The sequence below is a fragment of the Numenius arquata genome, chromosome 7 (genome assembly GCF_964106895.1).
Source record: "Numenius arquata chromosome 7, bNumArq3.hap1.1, whole genome shotgun sequence".
Lineage (NCBI taxonomy): Eukaryota > Metazoa > Chordata > Aves > Charadriiformes > Scolopacidae > Numenius > Numenius arquata.
This window is the reverse complement of record NC_133582.1, coordinates 19,694,361-19,708,956: the sequence shown is the minus strand read 5'-3', so window position 1 is coordinate 19,708,956 and position 14,596 is coordinate 19,694,361. Positions and strand designations below refer to the sequence as shown.

Here is a 14,596-nt window from a genome sequence, read left to right as displayed (position 1 = left end):
ACTACCACAGAGAAGAGGCTGCCTAGGACACTCTTCACCATCTTTCTTTAAAGATGTGGGACACGGCTGCAACAGCATCATAGGCTGCTGCCAGACAGAGGATAGAATAGACATGTGGAGCAAAGGGGCATTGTGTAGAAGCTGTCAGCACTCCTGTGTGATAACTAATCCCGTCACGAGCTGTGGAAAAGCTCCCTGGGTTTTGGCTGAAGGGTATATCAGGGAAGGGTCAAAGATTTAAATAAATTGTAGCTGCTTCTTACCTTTTCACTGAGGGTGCGGTTATTTACAGGGAAATTTAGCTGTAACTAATCTGCTGTCATTGAACTTGCGTAACTATGAAGAAACAAATGGCACAGATATCCATGAGAAGGTTCCAGATGAAACATGGAAACATTGTTACTCTGGTACATTTTAGATCAGGGAAGCTACTTAAACACTTATTTTTAAAAAAAGGGTGTGGGGGGGAAGCAGGGAAGGAATCACTTTGAATAATTTATGTGGCTGTTACTAGAGTTCAACGTCCCTCCATTGGGTCAAGGTGCATGCCACAGGAGTCTGAAAGTGTTTCCATGATGAAAGGCAAGCTGGTTGTGACACCTTGCCAAGCAAATTGTTGATGCATTGTTTCCATCTTACCGATGAAAGGGCTTTTTCCTTCGTGCCCTCACAACCTAGAGGGGGATCAGTTTGTCTTTTCTGAAAGCCTACAAATAGTTGAGGTGGCCTCTGATTTCTAAATTAGACAGCAAGATTAGCACTAATAAAATGTATTTCCTTTCTGAGAGAAGGTGAGTGGGCAAAGGCCCTAGCTACACCTAGGGGCTTGAGCTGAGCTACATAGGGTCTGAAGGTCGTGCCCTCATGTGGGAGTAGCTGGCAGGAGTGGCTTTATCCTCTCCCTTAAAAGTCATAGAGGGCATGAAGGATAGGCCACCAGTACTCGGTGCAGCCTCCGATTCTGGACTGTGAGAGGTCCAAAGACTCCTCTGGTCCGTGCTGGTGCTGGCTTTGCCTCCCACAGCAGCACAACGCAGCTGTGAACACCACAAAGCTTTCCTTTGCTCCTCTCTGCCCTCACTCCCTACACTGTACTGCTGGAGCTGTGCCTTTTGGGACACACAGCACAGAATCCGGCCAATAAACCCATTTCTACATGAATCTATTCTAGTTTCGGTAGTTTAGGATTTTTGCATCATTCATCCGCTGTTGGTTTGCTCGTTCCTGAGGCTGGATTCTGCTAGGGACAGTTTTACGGTTCTTGTTGGAAGGTGGTGCAGCTTTCTAATTTTTCACTAGAGCACACAGCCCTTCTGGTTTTTGTCAGCACACTTAATTTTTCTTTCATGTTGAATGGCAGTTTACAACAGAAAGTAGAAAAATGCCTGGAAGATGGTATTCGCCTTCCCATGTTGGACACAAAACAACTTCAGACAGAGAATGAATGCCTCAAAGAAAAGAATGAGAAAGCCAGTAAGGTTAGTCTGCAAATGATCTCTTGGTGGCATCTTTAACCTTGAGTCCTGAATGTCTTTATTTTTTTACTTTAGAAATAAATACCTCACTGAAGAAATACACATTTGTTGCTGCTTGAGATTTCTTTTCAATACCTGTCTGTTTCTGTTCAGTACGTTTATTTTCCATAAATTTCCTTTTCTGTCAGAATTAAAACCTCTGTTTTGTCATTTACATTTTCAAAGATTCCATTTAAAATTTATGGCTACACACCTGTAAGCTGATTTTTAAAAAAGGTTCTGAAGAGATTCAAGCCTTTAAGTTGCTCAATTTTACATTCTAGGTCATAGACAATCAACAGAATCAGATAGCTGGACTGATTTTAGACATGCAGGTAAGGAAGAGTGTATATTCTGTTGTTTACTCTTTAAATTTTTACTTCATAAAGATAACATTACTAAAGTTGAATTTCATCCTTTTATCTTCCCAAATATGAGGCAAAGGTAGAAATGCCAAGAATTTAATCTTATAGCCTGTATCTGACCCATGTTCTCTTGCAGGCTTATAATGTATTTGTCATTGATGTTTGTATGGTTTAACACTTTGATGATACTCAGCATAAAGTGAAAACCTGTTGCTATGTAGCATCCTTATTCTGCTGCTGTAATGGATGTCCTATCAGGACTGCCTTTTTCAAGCATGAGGACTGCCTCTGTAAGTAAGAGTGAAACCTCCCATCCAACTTTGGGTTTTAGACGGTCATCCAAAGTACAAAAAGTGAGATGGATTAGGAGCTTCACTGCTGAGATCTTTAGTAGAGACAGGTGCCTTTCTAACCCATACTGCTTCACGTTTCACATAATTCTGTTCAGCTGGTTTCTGACACGTCAGTCACTTAGACATCTTAACTCTCTTGGCGGATCTTGGGCACCCAGCTTGGAGCCAAGGATTTTTCAAGACAGCAGAAGTTTTCAGCTCAGAGTCAGTTGCAGCTCTGGGGATCAGATTAACACATCAGGCTCCTGAGACTTGAAAGTTACTTAGTGACCAGTGTTTGTTGTGGAGAAAAGGAAACGTTATACAGGTTCTAGGGAAGAAGGTGTAACTTGCTCTAGAAAAAGCCGAGCATTTAAAAAACAAACATCTGTTTTCAGCAAATACTGAAGCCAAATTCAATAAATTCTAGTTTCTGCATTCTTCTTCTAGACTGACATCTGTCTCCACGTTTTTTGATTCCTTGCCCTCCAGAGAGATGGCTGTTACAGGGTTGTCCCTTAGGAATGAAGAAGGTGCTCCTGCTTTGGTTCTGTGTACGTTAGGTTTGGAAGAACAACAAAATGGTAGTAAACGATCAGCTGAACATGTACGCCTTCGGAACTGGGAGGGAGCTGTCTATGGAGCCAGAATCCAAAAAAGCAGAGAGACAAACTGCTTGCATAAACACTTGCTAAGAGCAGGTGCTTTCTTATTTCCACTTTGCATACTGGAGCCAAGTTTGCTTATTTGTAGCTGTTGAAAGTAAGTTGTCTTCCTCCATTAAGTTGCTTCCTTTCTCTACCATGCAGGTAAATAGCAGGCCTGATTCCTGTCAACAGCCATATTTTTGCTTAATTAAATTGCAGTGTATTAAATACATCTGTAGAGAAGCAGTAGGGGATTTTAAGTTGCAATGTATGCAATTAACATACATCTGTTAATTGAAAAGCAAAATCAATCATTTAAGCTTCTCTAGGTTTGAAGAAGACAAAATTCATTAAATTGAGATGTTTTCATGGAGCAGTCTGTTATATGCAAAAATTGTGACACTGGCAAATGTAGCTTTTTATATTTCATAATTAAAAAAAAAAAGCTCAAATTGAATTCCATAACCTTCCTGAGGTTCTCTGTCCCCCTTTTAGCTTAGTTAAGATTATTTACATATATACTATGTGTATATGTTGTGCTTATAAGAAATATGCACAACTTGCCTAAATGTATTATCACCAACCTAAATCTCCTATTTCCTAAGCTTTCTGATCTTTTTCTCTCCATCACCTTTATCTTGAGACTAGTGATCTTTGTGCAGATTTATACAGATGGCTGGTTTGTGTGCTTAGTCTGAAATGACTTTAGGGAGCTGAGACTGGGGAATGCTGAGTAGTTGTGACAGTCTGTCTGTTCTCCAGGTCTTTCTCTTACATTTCCTCTTTTGAGGTATTTTATATAAGCACAGAAAATAAGATTTGAAAATGGTGTTAGCCCTCAAATTACTTGTAGACTACAGCAGCTTCTTTGTATCCTTGATCTCCCTCACCTTCCACATTTGTTCCCTGGGAAGCATTGAAAATTAGTTCATGATAAACTGAAATCCCTTATGACAGAGATACAATTTATCTTCACCTCAGAGGATCTCATTTTATCCCATCTTCTGCCACAGGGTAAACTTATTCTTGAGAATGTATTTTAGTTCATTGTTTTTAATTTGCAAGCTGAAAACAAAGAAATTCTGTTTCAGACAGCAGCATATGAAGCAGTACTAGTTTCTATTTGCTCATAATTGTAGCGGAATGATTTTGATCTTTCTCGTATGGTTTTGCTTGGTTGATTTGTTCTCCTGAGTGTGAGGGATTAAAATTCTGGTTGGTCGTGACAAGATGCCATGCTGCATATATAGTATATCTTCAGAAAGAGAAAAATTATAGATGAGAGTGGCGTTTTAAAAAAAAATATATATGCATTTACATGATTAATTTAGCTATCACAAAATTAACATTTTTGGCACAAAATAGACAGTAAGTGTAAGTTTGTACGATGCCTGTGTTACCCAAAATACATCTGTCAATCCTGTCAGTTACAATAAACCCAAACTCTGCCAGGCTGCGAGCAATGCCACCAAATTCTAACTTTGGAAAGCGTATAGAAAAAGTAAGGATAAAGTATGGAGGACTCCTAAAACTGCGAGCAGTGGGAAATCAGAGCCCTGTGGGCTCAGCCAAGCTGGTAAGCATGTGTGCTTTTTCTGAGCTTTAAGATTAGGCTAGCAGAGATAAGACGTTAGGTGTATCTTCTAGAAGTGGAAATCAGTGTTTATTTCTGATAGTTACTATTAAACAGTGCAGCTCATGAGCTGAACATGTGCACGTTATTTGGAATATTCTGGAAGTTATTTTTGGAGTAGTTTGCAGTGTCATGTAAATTTAATAGCAAATGAAGTGCTGAAAATATACTGGGGAAGGTAATTTTTCTGAACCTGTTTTTTCCTTCTGGACAGGCTGGAGAGGTGGGCCCAGGTGAACCTCATGAGGTTCAACAAGAGCAAGTGTAGGGTTCTGCACCTGGGCTGGAACAATCCTCGCTATCAATACAGACCGGGGGATGAGGTATTAGAAAGCAGCCCTGAGGAAAGGGACTTGGGGGTGCTGATGGATGAGAAGCTGGACATGAGCAGGCAATGTGTTCTCGCAGCCCAGAAGGCCAATCACATCCTGGGCCGCATCAAAAGATGCGCTGCCAGCAGATCCAGAGAGGTGATTCTGCCACTTTACTCTGGTGAGACCTCACCTGGAGTACTGTGTGCAGGTCTGGAGCCCTCAATATAGGAAGGACATGGACCTGATGGAGTGGGTCCAGAGGAGGGCCACAAAAATGATCAGGGGGTTGGAACACCTCTGCTACGAGGACAGGCTGAGGGAACTGGGATTGTTCAGCCTGGAGAAGAGGAGGCTCCGGGGAGACCTAATAACAGCCTTCCAGTACCTGAGGGGGGCCTACAGAAAGGCTGGGGAGAGTCTGTTTACAAAGGCCTGCAGTGACAGGATGAGGGGCAATGGCTTTAAGCTGGAGAAGAGCAGATTTAGATTGGATATTGGGAAAAAGTTCTTTACTATGAGGGTGGTGGAACACTGGAACATGTTGTCCAGGGAGGTGGTTGAGGCCCCTTCCCTGGAGATACTCAAGGTGAGGCTTGATGAGGCCCTGGGCAACCTGGTCTAGTTGGGGTGTCCCTGCTGACTGCGGGGAGGTCAGACTAGATGACCTTTGGAGGTCCCTTCCGGCCTGGACCATTCTATGATTCTATGATTCCTTTCCATCTACCCAACCTCAGGAAGGCTGCACAGTCAAATGTTTAGTGCCTGGCGTTGACACAAACATTGAACATGTAAGCGGCAGTACTAATGCATGTGTTGCAACTGGGGCTCTGGGTGTCCCTGAATTTGCTCATGAAAGAGAAGTGCGTCAAAGACTATTAAAATTTGAAGATACTTGGAAACTGGGAGGGTGTATCGGGCACCTGCTATTACTATATTGCCCTGTTCTTCTCCTCCTCCCTAAGCATCTTCTGTTTGGCTGCAGACAGACAGGGCTAGAGGGACCTTCAGTTTGACCCAATACGGTGACTTTTCTCAGTAGACAATATTTAAAAAAAAACAAACTAAAGATGATGATTCAATGCCACCGCGAGTTCTGATCATCTGCAAACACGACAGAGGAAATGCCTGAAGCAGAGCTATTTCCTGCCCTTTCCCTGTGTTTTCCTTGACGTGGGGCAGGGCCCTCTTTCTTCCTGCCCTTCCTCCCACTGGAGTGTGAAACTGCTTTCTCAAGCAGCTTATCTTTAGGATGCACATTACTTCAGTGCTTCCTTTTGAGGGGCACAGTGTGGGTGAACTGAGAAGCAGCTCAAGTGTGTGAAAATGGTTTTAAAAACAAGTAGTCATTTCTGGGTTTCGCCTGCTGATTCATACTACTTACATGAAAATAAAGTGTGGATTTTTGTAGTTCATACTAAATGTGTAAATTCTAGTACCATTGTTTTCCAGTTTTGCAAAGAGTATGACAAACTATTGGCTTTTTTCACTGTTTGTGCAACGTTGAGCTGAATGTGTTGGGAAATTTTGTCAAGGCTGTACACATCCCATGAGTGTCCAGGGCATTAAAACCTCCACTCAATGTCAGCCTTGCCTTGCTGCTTCTTACTCCCTGCCTTCTCATCAGTACTAATAATTCTTACAGCTAGAAAGTCAATTAAATGGCTTCTTGTCCACTCAGACGTAGTCTCTTCTGTGCTACAGTCCTCTGTACTGGTAACCTGAAAGTTTTATTCTTCATACATCTTAGAAGCAACTCACACAAGAGTAAACTTGGCTTCTTTTCCAAAGCTAAATTGTTTTCCAAAGACCCCAAAACCAACATAGCTTTACGCAGCTTTCTGTGGTTCTGTGAATTGTGGAGCTTTGGGTTTTTTCTATCTTTGAATAAGGCTGCAGAGTCATAGTGCAGCAATTTAAACATATCTTTTACTAGGGACTTTATATGGCATTTTATTTAAGCTACCCTGTAGAATTCCCTGTGAGAGAGTTCTCTGCTTTGGAAGAAGAATCATTAGGATTGTTCCTACAGAGATTCAAGAAAAAACCATTCTTCTGGGACAGTGTCATTCCATAAATCGAGAGCCATGAGTTTGTGAAATGCAATTTCTCCTCCTCCCATCATGGTCTCTGGTTCCACTCTGTGGAAGGTTACAGTCAAAACTGTGCCAAGGCATGCACCATTGTCACCAGTGCTCCAGCTGTATTTTGAACATGATGGGATCAGATTTGCATCTTATAATTGAAATTGGGCAACAGGTTTTACATATTAACGTGCTGAGCTGGGGACAAGGAGGACGCTTTATATGCACTGTGCTAGCACAGCATTGGATTTGTGAGTAATACCATTAACGACAAAAGAGGACTTTTTTTTTTCTTCATGAAAGTTGAGAAGATCTCTCTGGTTTAAAGCATCAGGAGTTTATATAATCGTTATTCATTGTTGTTTGTATTCAGATAAGATGGTTTGAATATGCCTCTCTGAATTTTGCTAGATGACCTTGAAAGACATATTTACAGATCTAAAAGCCAACTAGTGGAATAAATACGAGTGGTTTTAGCAACAAAGAGACCTGTGGTTGTGCTGAATTCACCCCAAAATATCCACTTTGGCAATACCTCATGATTTCTCAGTTTCAGCTCTCTAGGTGAAAACTGGGGAATTGGCAGCAGCTGTTTCCATATTGCAGCAGTTGTTCATTTGATGCTGCTTGTGACTGATCTGGAAGTCAATCACAGAAAGCTCTAGTACTTAAGTCCAACAACATCCTGAAAACTTACTGTTGTTTTCATTACTGAAAGTAATAATTACTGTATCTGTTAAAAATGATACTATAAACTACGAATAGGTTACTTTTTTGCCTGCAGTTGTTTTTTTAGCACGGTAGAGTTGTATAGGCTGTTCTGATTTATTTTTATGTGAATGATTTCAAAGAGCTTGCTGCTCTGTATCAACTGTCAAAGGCTTTCTTCTCAGCTGTATAGAAGGTGAGGTGAATTCTGTGTTGTGAAAGGTTGTAGGAAACCCTGCCGTAGTCTTTGTGGAAAAAAGAGGCCAAAAAAAAAAATCTTCAGTTACAACTTGGCACAGCACAAATGAAGCTTAGTTGTAATTAATCTGCTTCTTATTTCAAGTGAAATTATTTGGTTAGAATAAACAAAATCGCACGGTCATTTTAGACTTCATACATTCTGTATTGGAGTCGTGTTTTGAATACATAAAGTCTTTTTGTTTCTAAACAGATACTGCTTATTTTAGGTATTTCACTGATATTTGGAATAGCTGTGTTTAGTATACATAGAGCTGCTGGGGTCTAGTTGAATATTATGAGTTGAATATGGTAGAAAAAAAAAGAAGAATTAATACAAAAACAATAAGTAACTGAAACTTAGAAACTTCCTGAGGATGCATTTTTTTGTCAGTGCTAATGTAAAGTATGAAAATTTTAAATCGTTACCTGTGTTTTCATTTGATTTAGTCTATGCAAGAGAAGCTTTTGCAAGAAAAGCTGCTAGTTCAGAAGATGACAAATGAGCTTGAAGAAAAAGAAAGGAATATAGAGCAGTTAAATAAAACTCTCTCTGAAGTAAGTAAAAACTCCAAAAACCCAACCCCTGACCACACCTTGCATACTTGACTGTGCTGTTTCCATGCAGACATATAATAGATACCATCCCTACCTCAGGAGGTGAGAACTTCAAGGCTGAAGGCTGCTAAGCAATGGTTACATGAAATGGCCATGTAAAAGCTGTCTATCTGTCGTTCTTTAGAGGGGTACAGAAATACTGGTTACATGTATGGAATTTTTTATTATATTGTTTGTGGTTTGAAACAGGAAATTTTCTGCTATGGTGCATGCTGCAGACTAACTTTCCCCTTTTTCCTATTTACTTTTCACAAAGAACCAAAGACTGGTGGAAGAGAATGCCTCGCTCAAGGAGCAGATGCGACAGATGGAGCAGTCCAGGCAACCAGTATCTGAGAAGATGCCTATAGCAGACCAGTTGTTCAAGGAGATGTCCCATTGCTTGTTTGACTTGAAAGCACTGTGCAGTATCCTTACCCAGAGAGCTCAGGGCAAGGAGCCAAACCTTTCCTTACTGCTGGGCATCAGATGTAAGTGATGTTGTCATTCCAATGCTTAGTAGTGTTTTGACACAGAGGAGTAACAGTTCAGCTCAGTGGTGCTTGAACTTCCCAGCTGGAGAGGCCAGAGTCCCCCGTGCTGTGCAACAGAAGCAGTTGTGTGTGAAGTGTACTCTTGGAGCTCTCTGGAAAAACAGGGTTTTTAGCACACCTGGGCTGCTAAATGCATATAATTATACAGGTCCCTGCCAAGTCAGGAGAGAAGGTAGCTGGCTCTTCGTATGGACCCAATATTTGTGTTAGGTCTTGTCTTTTAACAAGCTTAATAAACAAGTACATTTTTTTTAACCTGAATGTATCATATTATTGTTTTCTGACTGTTAATTAGAATTAATAATACAGACTGGTTGCTGAACTGGACCATCAGCAAGGTAGGAAGGTGAGAGTATAGTGTCCTGCGCAGCAAGAGCTACTATGTGCCACTTAGACTCATCTGCACTGTAACCCCCTGAAGTACTGGGGAGTGCAACAGATGCTGGTCTCAGAGTCCGTGAGACCATCATCAGCCAGCAGTTTATCTGTGGTACTATCTCATTGTCTTACATGGCCTCCTTTCCCAAGCCCTCCTATCCCTCTTCTCTGAGTGGCTATAGAAACCTCCAAAATGTTTAGGCAATGGCTATTGTTGAACCCAATTATTTCACTGCTATTGAGATCCATCAGACTTTAGCAAGTCTCTTAGCGCAAACAGCAAAACATGGCTTTCAGAGAAGCACTGGTGAACTCTGAATTGACTTTTAAGTTCTGGCAGTAGCACATTTTCTTGTCTTTACATCATACTAAAGCATGATTTATCTTGATGTAATTTAAGTGACCTACCCCTTATTTCAAGGGTTGAAGCGTTCACAAAGTGCAGTTGCCAGAGCTTTAACCTTGGCTGTTGTTTTTTGTAGCGCTGAGCTCTTCAGCTGAAGAGAATGAAAATTACCACAGCACAGAAACCCTTTCGAAGAAGCTCCTGGATGTTTGTCAGTTACGAAAGGATATTGATGAATTAAGGACTATAATGTCGGACCGTTACGCTCAGGACATGGGGGACAATTGCATCACTCAATGACAACATTTCATCTAGTAGCAAATGACTTATTAAATGCTGCTGTGTCACAGGTCTTTGCATTTCTATTAAGGAGCCATATTGGAAGACTGCTAATAGCGCCGCACGTGCATCTCTCTGAGGATTGTGAATATTTGATCTCGGGAGTCTGGTGGGTAGGTGAGCATCATCATTTGAACAGTGGTACAAACTACAAGAAATCTCTTCTCCAAACTACTGAATGTAGGAACAAGCTGTGAAGAATGATTCAGTTGGATACTCCGTTTCCTTCATTAGAGCTCATTTTTTTTTATTTCACCTACTTTCTGGAATCAGAGCATCAGCTGTGCTGCTACTCCTGTCTTTTCCTTCATCAAGGGTTTGTGTGGTATTGTCTGTGTTCTGAAATTAGAGCAGAGGGTCAAAGGACCTATAGCTCTTTGTGGTGAAGCCGGAGGCTTCTGCAGCTGCACTTCACTCCAGGAATTGCAATTGGAACAATCTCGGAGCAGTATAAAAAGTAGTTGCTCTTCAAGTTGCCTAAAAAGTTTGATACAGGAAAGATGTTGGTTTTAGTAACGGGTGTCTAGCTTGTTTGCCCAATAGCGGCAGACCACCAAGTTCTGACTCCTTTATGCAGATGAAGTTCATAAAGTATAGCACTATCAAATCATTTTAAGCATTCTCACATTGCTGTAAGAAGTTTCAATAATATGAAGTCTGTGACAAACCCGGAGAAGCTGGAAGGCATGAAACTGCAGCGTTGTATGTGGCTGTCAGGAAAAAAAATAGACTGTATTTTAGTGTTTGTACCTTACTTATTTTTTCCGTAGGTCATCTCCATTTTAAAATGTATCTGGTCTATATTCCACCCCTGAAGACCTCTGATGAGGTCGTGAACCACCTCAACCATTTCTTACCGCAGCTACAAAAGGGGTGTTTCACACTTGGCAACATCAGGGCTCAGAACAGAACGTTTCCACTTAGCAGTATTAAGTACTCGGTTATCTGAGGACTGCAAAATTTTCCACATTGTTGGGGAATTCCTGATTTCTCCATTTATGTAGGAAGCAATTACATTAAAAAAATAAGATCATGTTCCATAGTTTATTCAGTGAGTGTCACTTGGCAGTGCTGTTTTGCTCCTGTGGGACAGATGACGTAACGCTTCAAATTTCCTGGAAGATTACTGCGAGTTAGCTGCACAGCTATGCATGGTGTAAAATAGTATTTAACTGAAGGAAACACAAACTTCAAAGAGCAAAACCACTCTCAAACCACACTGTTAAGAAAACATGAGCATCAGTTATGTATGTGGTATTGAAAGAAAGTTTCAAATTACTAAAGTGCGAGTCGGTCAACTGACCCGTGGTGTGGGTAACAGCAGAAACCTCTTAGAAAGCTTAGCAGTTAGAACCAAGTAAATTCTAGGTAACGTTTTTATGGCAAAAGTGTCAGTATCTTCAGTTTTCTGGTTATATTTATGTTAATAGAAAAAAAAATGGTATAGCAATATAGACTGGTTACCAGTTTTAACTTGGTCATGTTTTGCTTTCTGTTCATTGTTAAACAGTTGCCATTAATGTTGCTTTTTATTATTTGGTGATATTATTTTTTTTAGCTATATGGACTTATTTATTTGACAGTTTTCTTTACCCTGAACCTACACATGGACTAATCTGTGAAAAATAGTGTTGCTATTTATGTTGTTGTTACGTGGTGTTTTCAGATAGATTAACCTGACTGGTTCAACTCCTGTGAGCGGTAAAACAGTGTTTAGATGAAATCTCAAGTGAAATTGCTCGGTGTCTCTACTTCGAGGTAAAAAATGAGGCCATTTTATTTTAAATTTCTATGCTCTTTCTGTAGGTTTGAAGGTGCAATTTTACTAGTGCAAAACTGAAAACAAGGATCTTGGCACCAATGGGCTTGTGGAGTTTCGTGTGCCTCTGACAGTGTTGGCTTTTGTGACAAGGGCCTCAGGTCCTTCCTTTGGAGTAGTCCGTTGGCTTTGGCCCTGCAGCGAAGTCGCAGTCTCCGGTTTATGGCATCTGTCTCGTATCAGAATTCAACAATAGCATTTCAGATAATAAACCGAAAGTATTAGGGAGAGGGGAAACACCTAAGTTGTACGTTATTATTTCCTGAGATGAAAATGTTGTACCTATAAAAAATTACCAAGCAACACATTTTCTGAATTTGGTGGAAATCGCAAGGAGTTTAATGGAGCAATTGGAGAGGAGCAGATTTTTTGAGTCACTTTGAACTATTAAGCTGGTCACTTGGCTGTCTCTCCTGTTAAATGGTGATACTGTACTGCAGAGCTGAGATCAGTAATTGATATTTGCAAAGCACTTCAGAAGCTTTTATGCTTTTCAAGTATTAGTTGAAAGTCCCTCAGGAAGGAGGTCCCATTTTATTTGTAATACTTTGCAGTGCTGTAATCTTGCATTGTAATATTTTTATTACAGAACCTGTAATATTTGTGTTGACTTTAAAGCACTTGATTTTAAAAACCCCTGAGTTTATCTGCCTCAGTCAAGTTAAAGTAGGGAGGTAAATGATGGATGTAAGAGCCAAAGATGCAGACTACCAATTGACTATCTACAGTGATAACAGTATTTTGCTTTGATTTGTTAAAATTTGGCCTGTTGTAGTAGTAGCAATTACTATATATGCATCAGTTTACGGATGCCTCTAGATGGAATAAGCTTTGTCTAAGATATGCATGATTGTTTAATTGGTTAAATTGTAGTGTGTGTGGTCTCACTCAGCATATTTAATACAGAGTTGATTAATGAATGTTAACATTGGAATTGCTTAGATTTAGTCATGACAACTTTTTGCTATAGCTGTTAGACAATCTCAAGGGCTGAAAAACAACTGCTAAGGAATGGATACTGTGCCGTTCTGGCTGGCAGAAAATTTGTACAGTAATTTTTTGTATAGTTTCAGATTGAATTTATACAATCCTTTAGAAGATATTTACAGTAACTACTGTATTCAAGAATGTATTTGAAAAAGACTTGGAAAGTAACTGTCTTCGGACAAGCTATAGGTGATGCTATGTATTTACTATATAGAAGTAACGCAGCTCAGTTGTGTAAATGTGATTTAGGTTGCTCGCCTCCGCTGTGCAGCTTTGTAGTGTGACAGTTGTGTGAAATTGTGGAGATTGGTGTAACCACCCACTCGGGCTCCAGCATTCGAAACTGCCGGTGGCCATGAAGTCATTGCAAGAGCTGAAATTTTGTCCTTTTCACTGGAAAAGGTTTCCCTCCTTCCTTTGCCCTCGCTGCCCGCCTTTTGTTTCAAACGTTTTTTTGGACGTTTTTCTTGCAGGGTAATAGCACAAGGGAAGAAAGAAAGCAAAGCCCTTCCTCCACGACCTGCTGCCCTGGCACAGGCAGCGACGGCACGCTGCGGTCTCCACATGGGACGTAGTTTGCTCCGGTGTTCCTTGTCCTTATCAATGAAGTTACGCAGGTGGAGTTGGGAGGTGTAACTGGGCTCTTCTCATTGATGTGACAAGTTCTGTCGCGAGTGGGGAAAAGATCTTCTGAACTAATCTGCATTCTTAAACTGCAAACAAATAAATGGTTATTATCTATAGGGATGATTTATTCTGGTAGCTCATTAGCAATATTAATTCCACAGCTGCATACCTTTGTGCCTTTTTTTTGCCCGAAGTAAGTGTATATTCCCCTTGAACTTTAGATAAGTTGGTAGGATGCTGACGACTGCACCTTGTTTTCCTCTTACCTGCCGATATTTTGTTTGTAAGCTTTTGTAGTAAGAACTCTGCATAACGTCTAGAAACAGAAGTACTTAAACCAGGTACTAGGCATACACTTTGAATGTTAGGCTGGTCGTAGTGTGCAGCTTTTCTGAATATGAAGTGTGAACAGGAAATTAAAATCATAATGTGTTTATTTTGTGTATATTAATTACAGTATATCATTAGTTCAGTGGGGAGGAGTGTCTGGAGCTATCTTTTAAAAGCACAGCTGACATATGTACTGGATCAGTCCCTGAAGACTGGTGGTTTTGTAAATTGGGTTCAATTTTTGAACCGCTCAGAATACCTCATATGTAAATAGAGTTGTCATGACTTAATCACAATGTGTTCATTGTAAAAAGTAAAGGAGCCACTGGCTGGCTCAGCTTTAGGCTTGTTGTTCTTGCCTCTTTTTGTAATTTTTTTTAAAGTAGGGTTTACAGCTAGAATTTTGAATGCCAAAGTTCTATTTATTAAATAATAATAAAAGTTTTCATTGTTAATAACTGGTATTTTTCCACTGGAATTTGTTTGTTGATGTTTGGGATTTGTATCCACAGAGCAAAAATAAATTTTGTTACAAAAGTGATTTCTTCATTCTTCTCATTTTTCCAATATCTGGCATGTGACAGAAGTGACCAAAGCTGGACCAAGGGCAGGAGACAAGAAGGGAATCATGAAAGATCTTCCCAACGTCCACCCCAGCTTCCCTTCAGGGCTCTGTAGTTCTGCTGGAACACCAGCTGACTGAGCTCCCTTCCTGGCATTAATTTGAAAACAAGAACAAAACAACAACAAAAAACCAAACCAAGGCCTAGATAGCAAAAATATTTTAT

General features: G+C 40.3%; 1 protein-coding gene across 1 annotated transcript in view; it reads left to right on the top strand.

Annotated features, from left to right (window-relative positions):
- The window catches only part of CEP85L (centrosomal protein 85L), a 148,071-nt gene extending 133,723 nt beyond the window's left edge, over positions 1-14,348 (top strand). Inside the window, exons 9-13 of the mRNA XM_074150099.1 lie at positions 1,361-1,478; positions 1,799-1,849; positions 8,282-8,389; positions 8,706-8,919; positions 9,843-14,348. Of these exons, the coding sequence (XP_074006200.1) occupies positions 1,361-1,478; positions 1,799-1,849; positions 8,282-8,389; positions 8,706-8,919; positions 9,843-10,006 (655 nt within the window). The 3' untranslated portion in view covers positions 10,007-14,348. The remainder of the gene's footprint in view (positions 1-1,360; positions 1,479-1,798; positions 1,850-8,281; positions 8,390-8,705; positions 8,920-9,842) is intronic.
- The last annotated feature ends 248 nt before the right edge of the window (positions 14,349-14,596 follow it).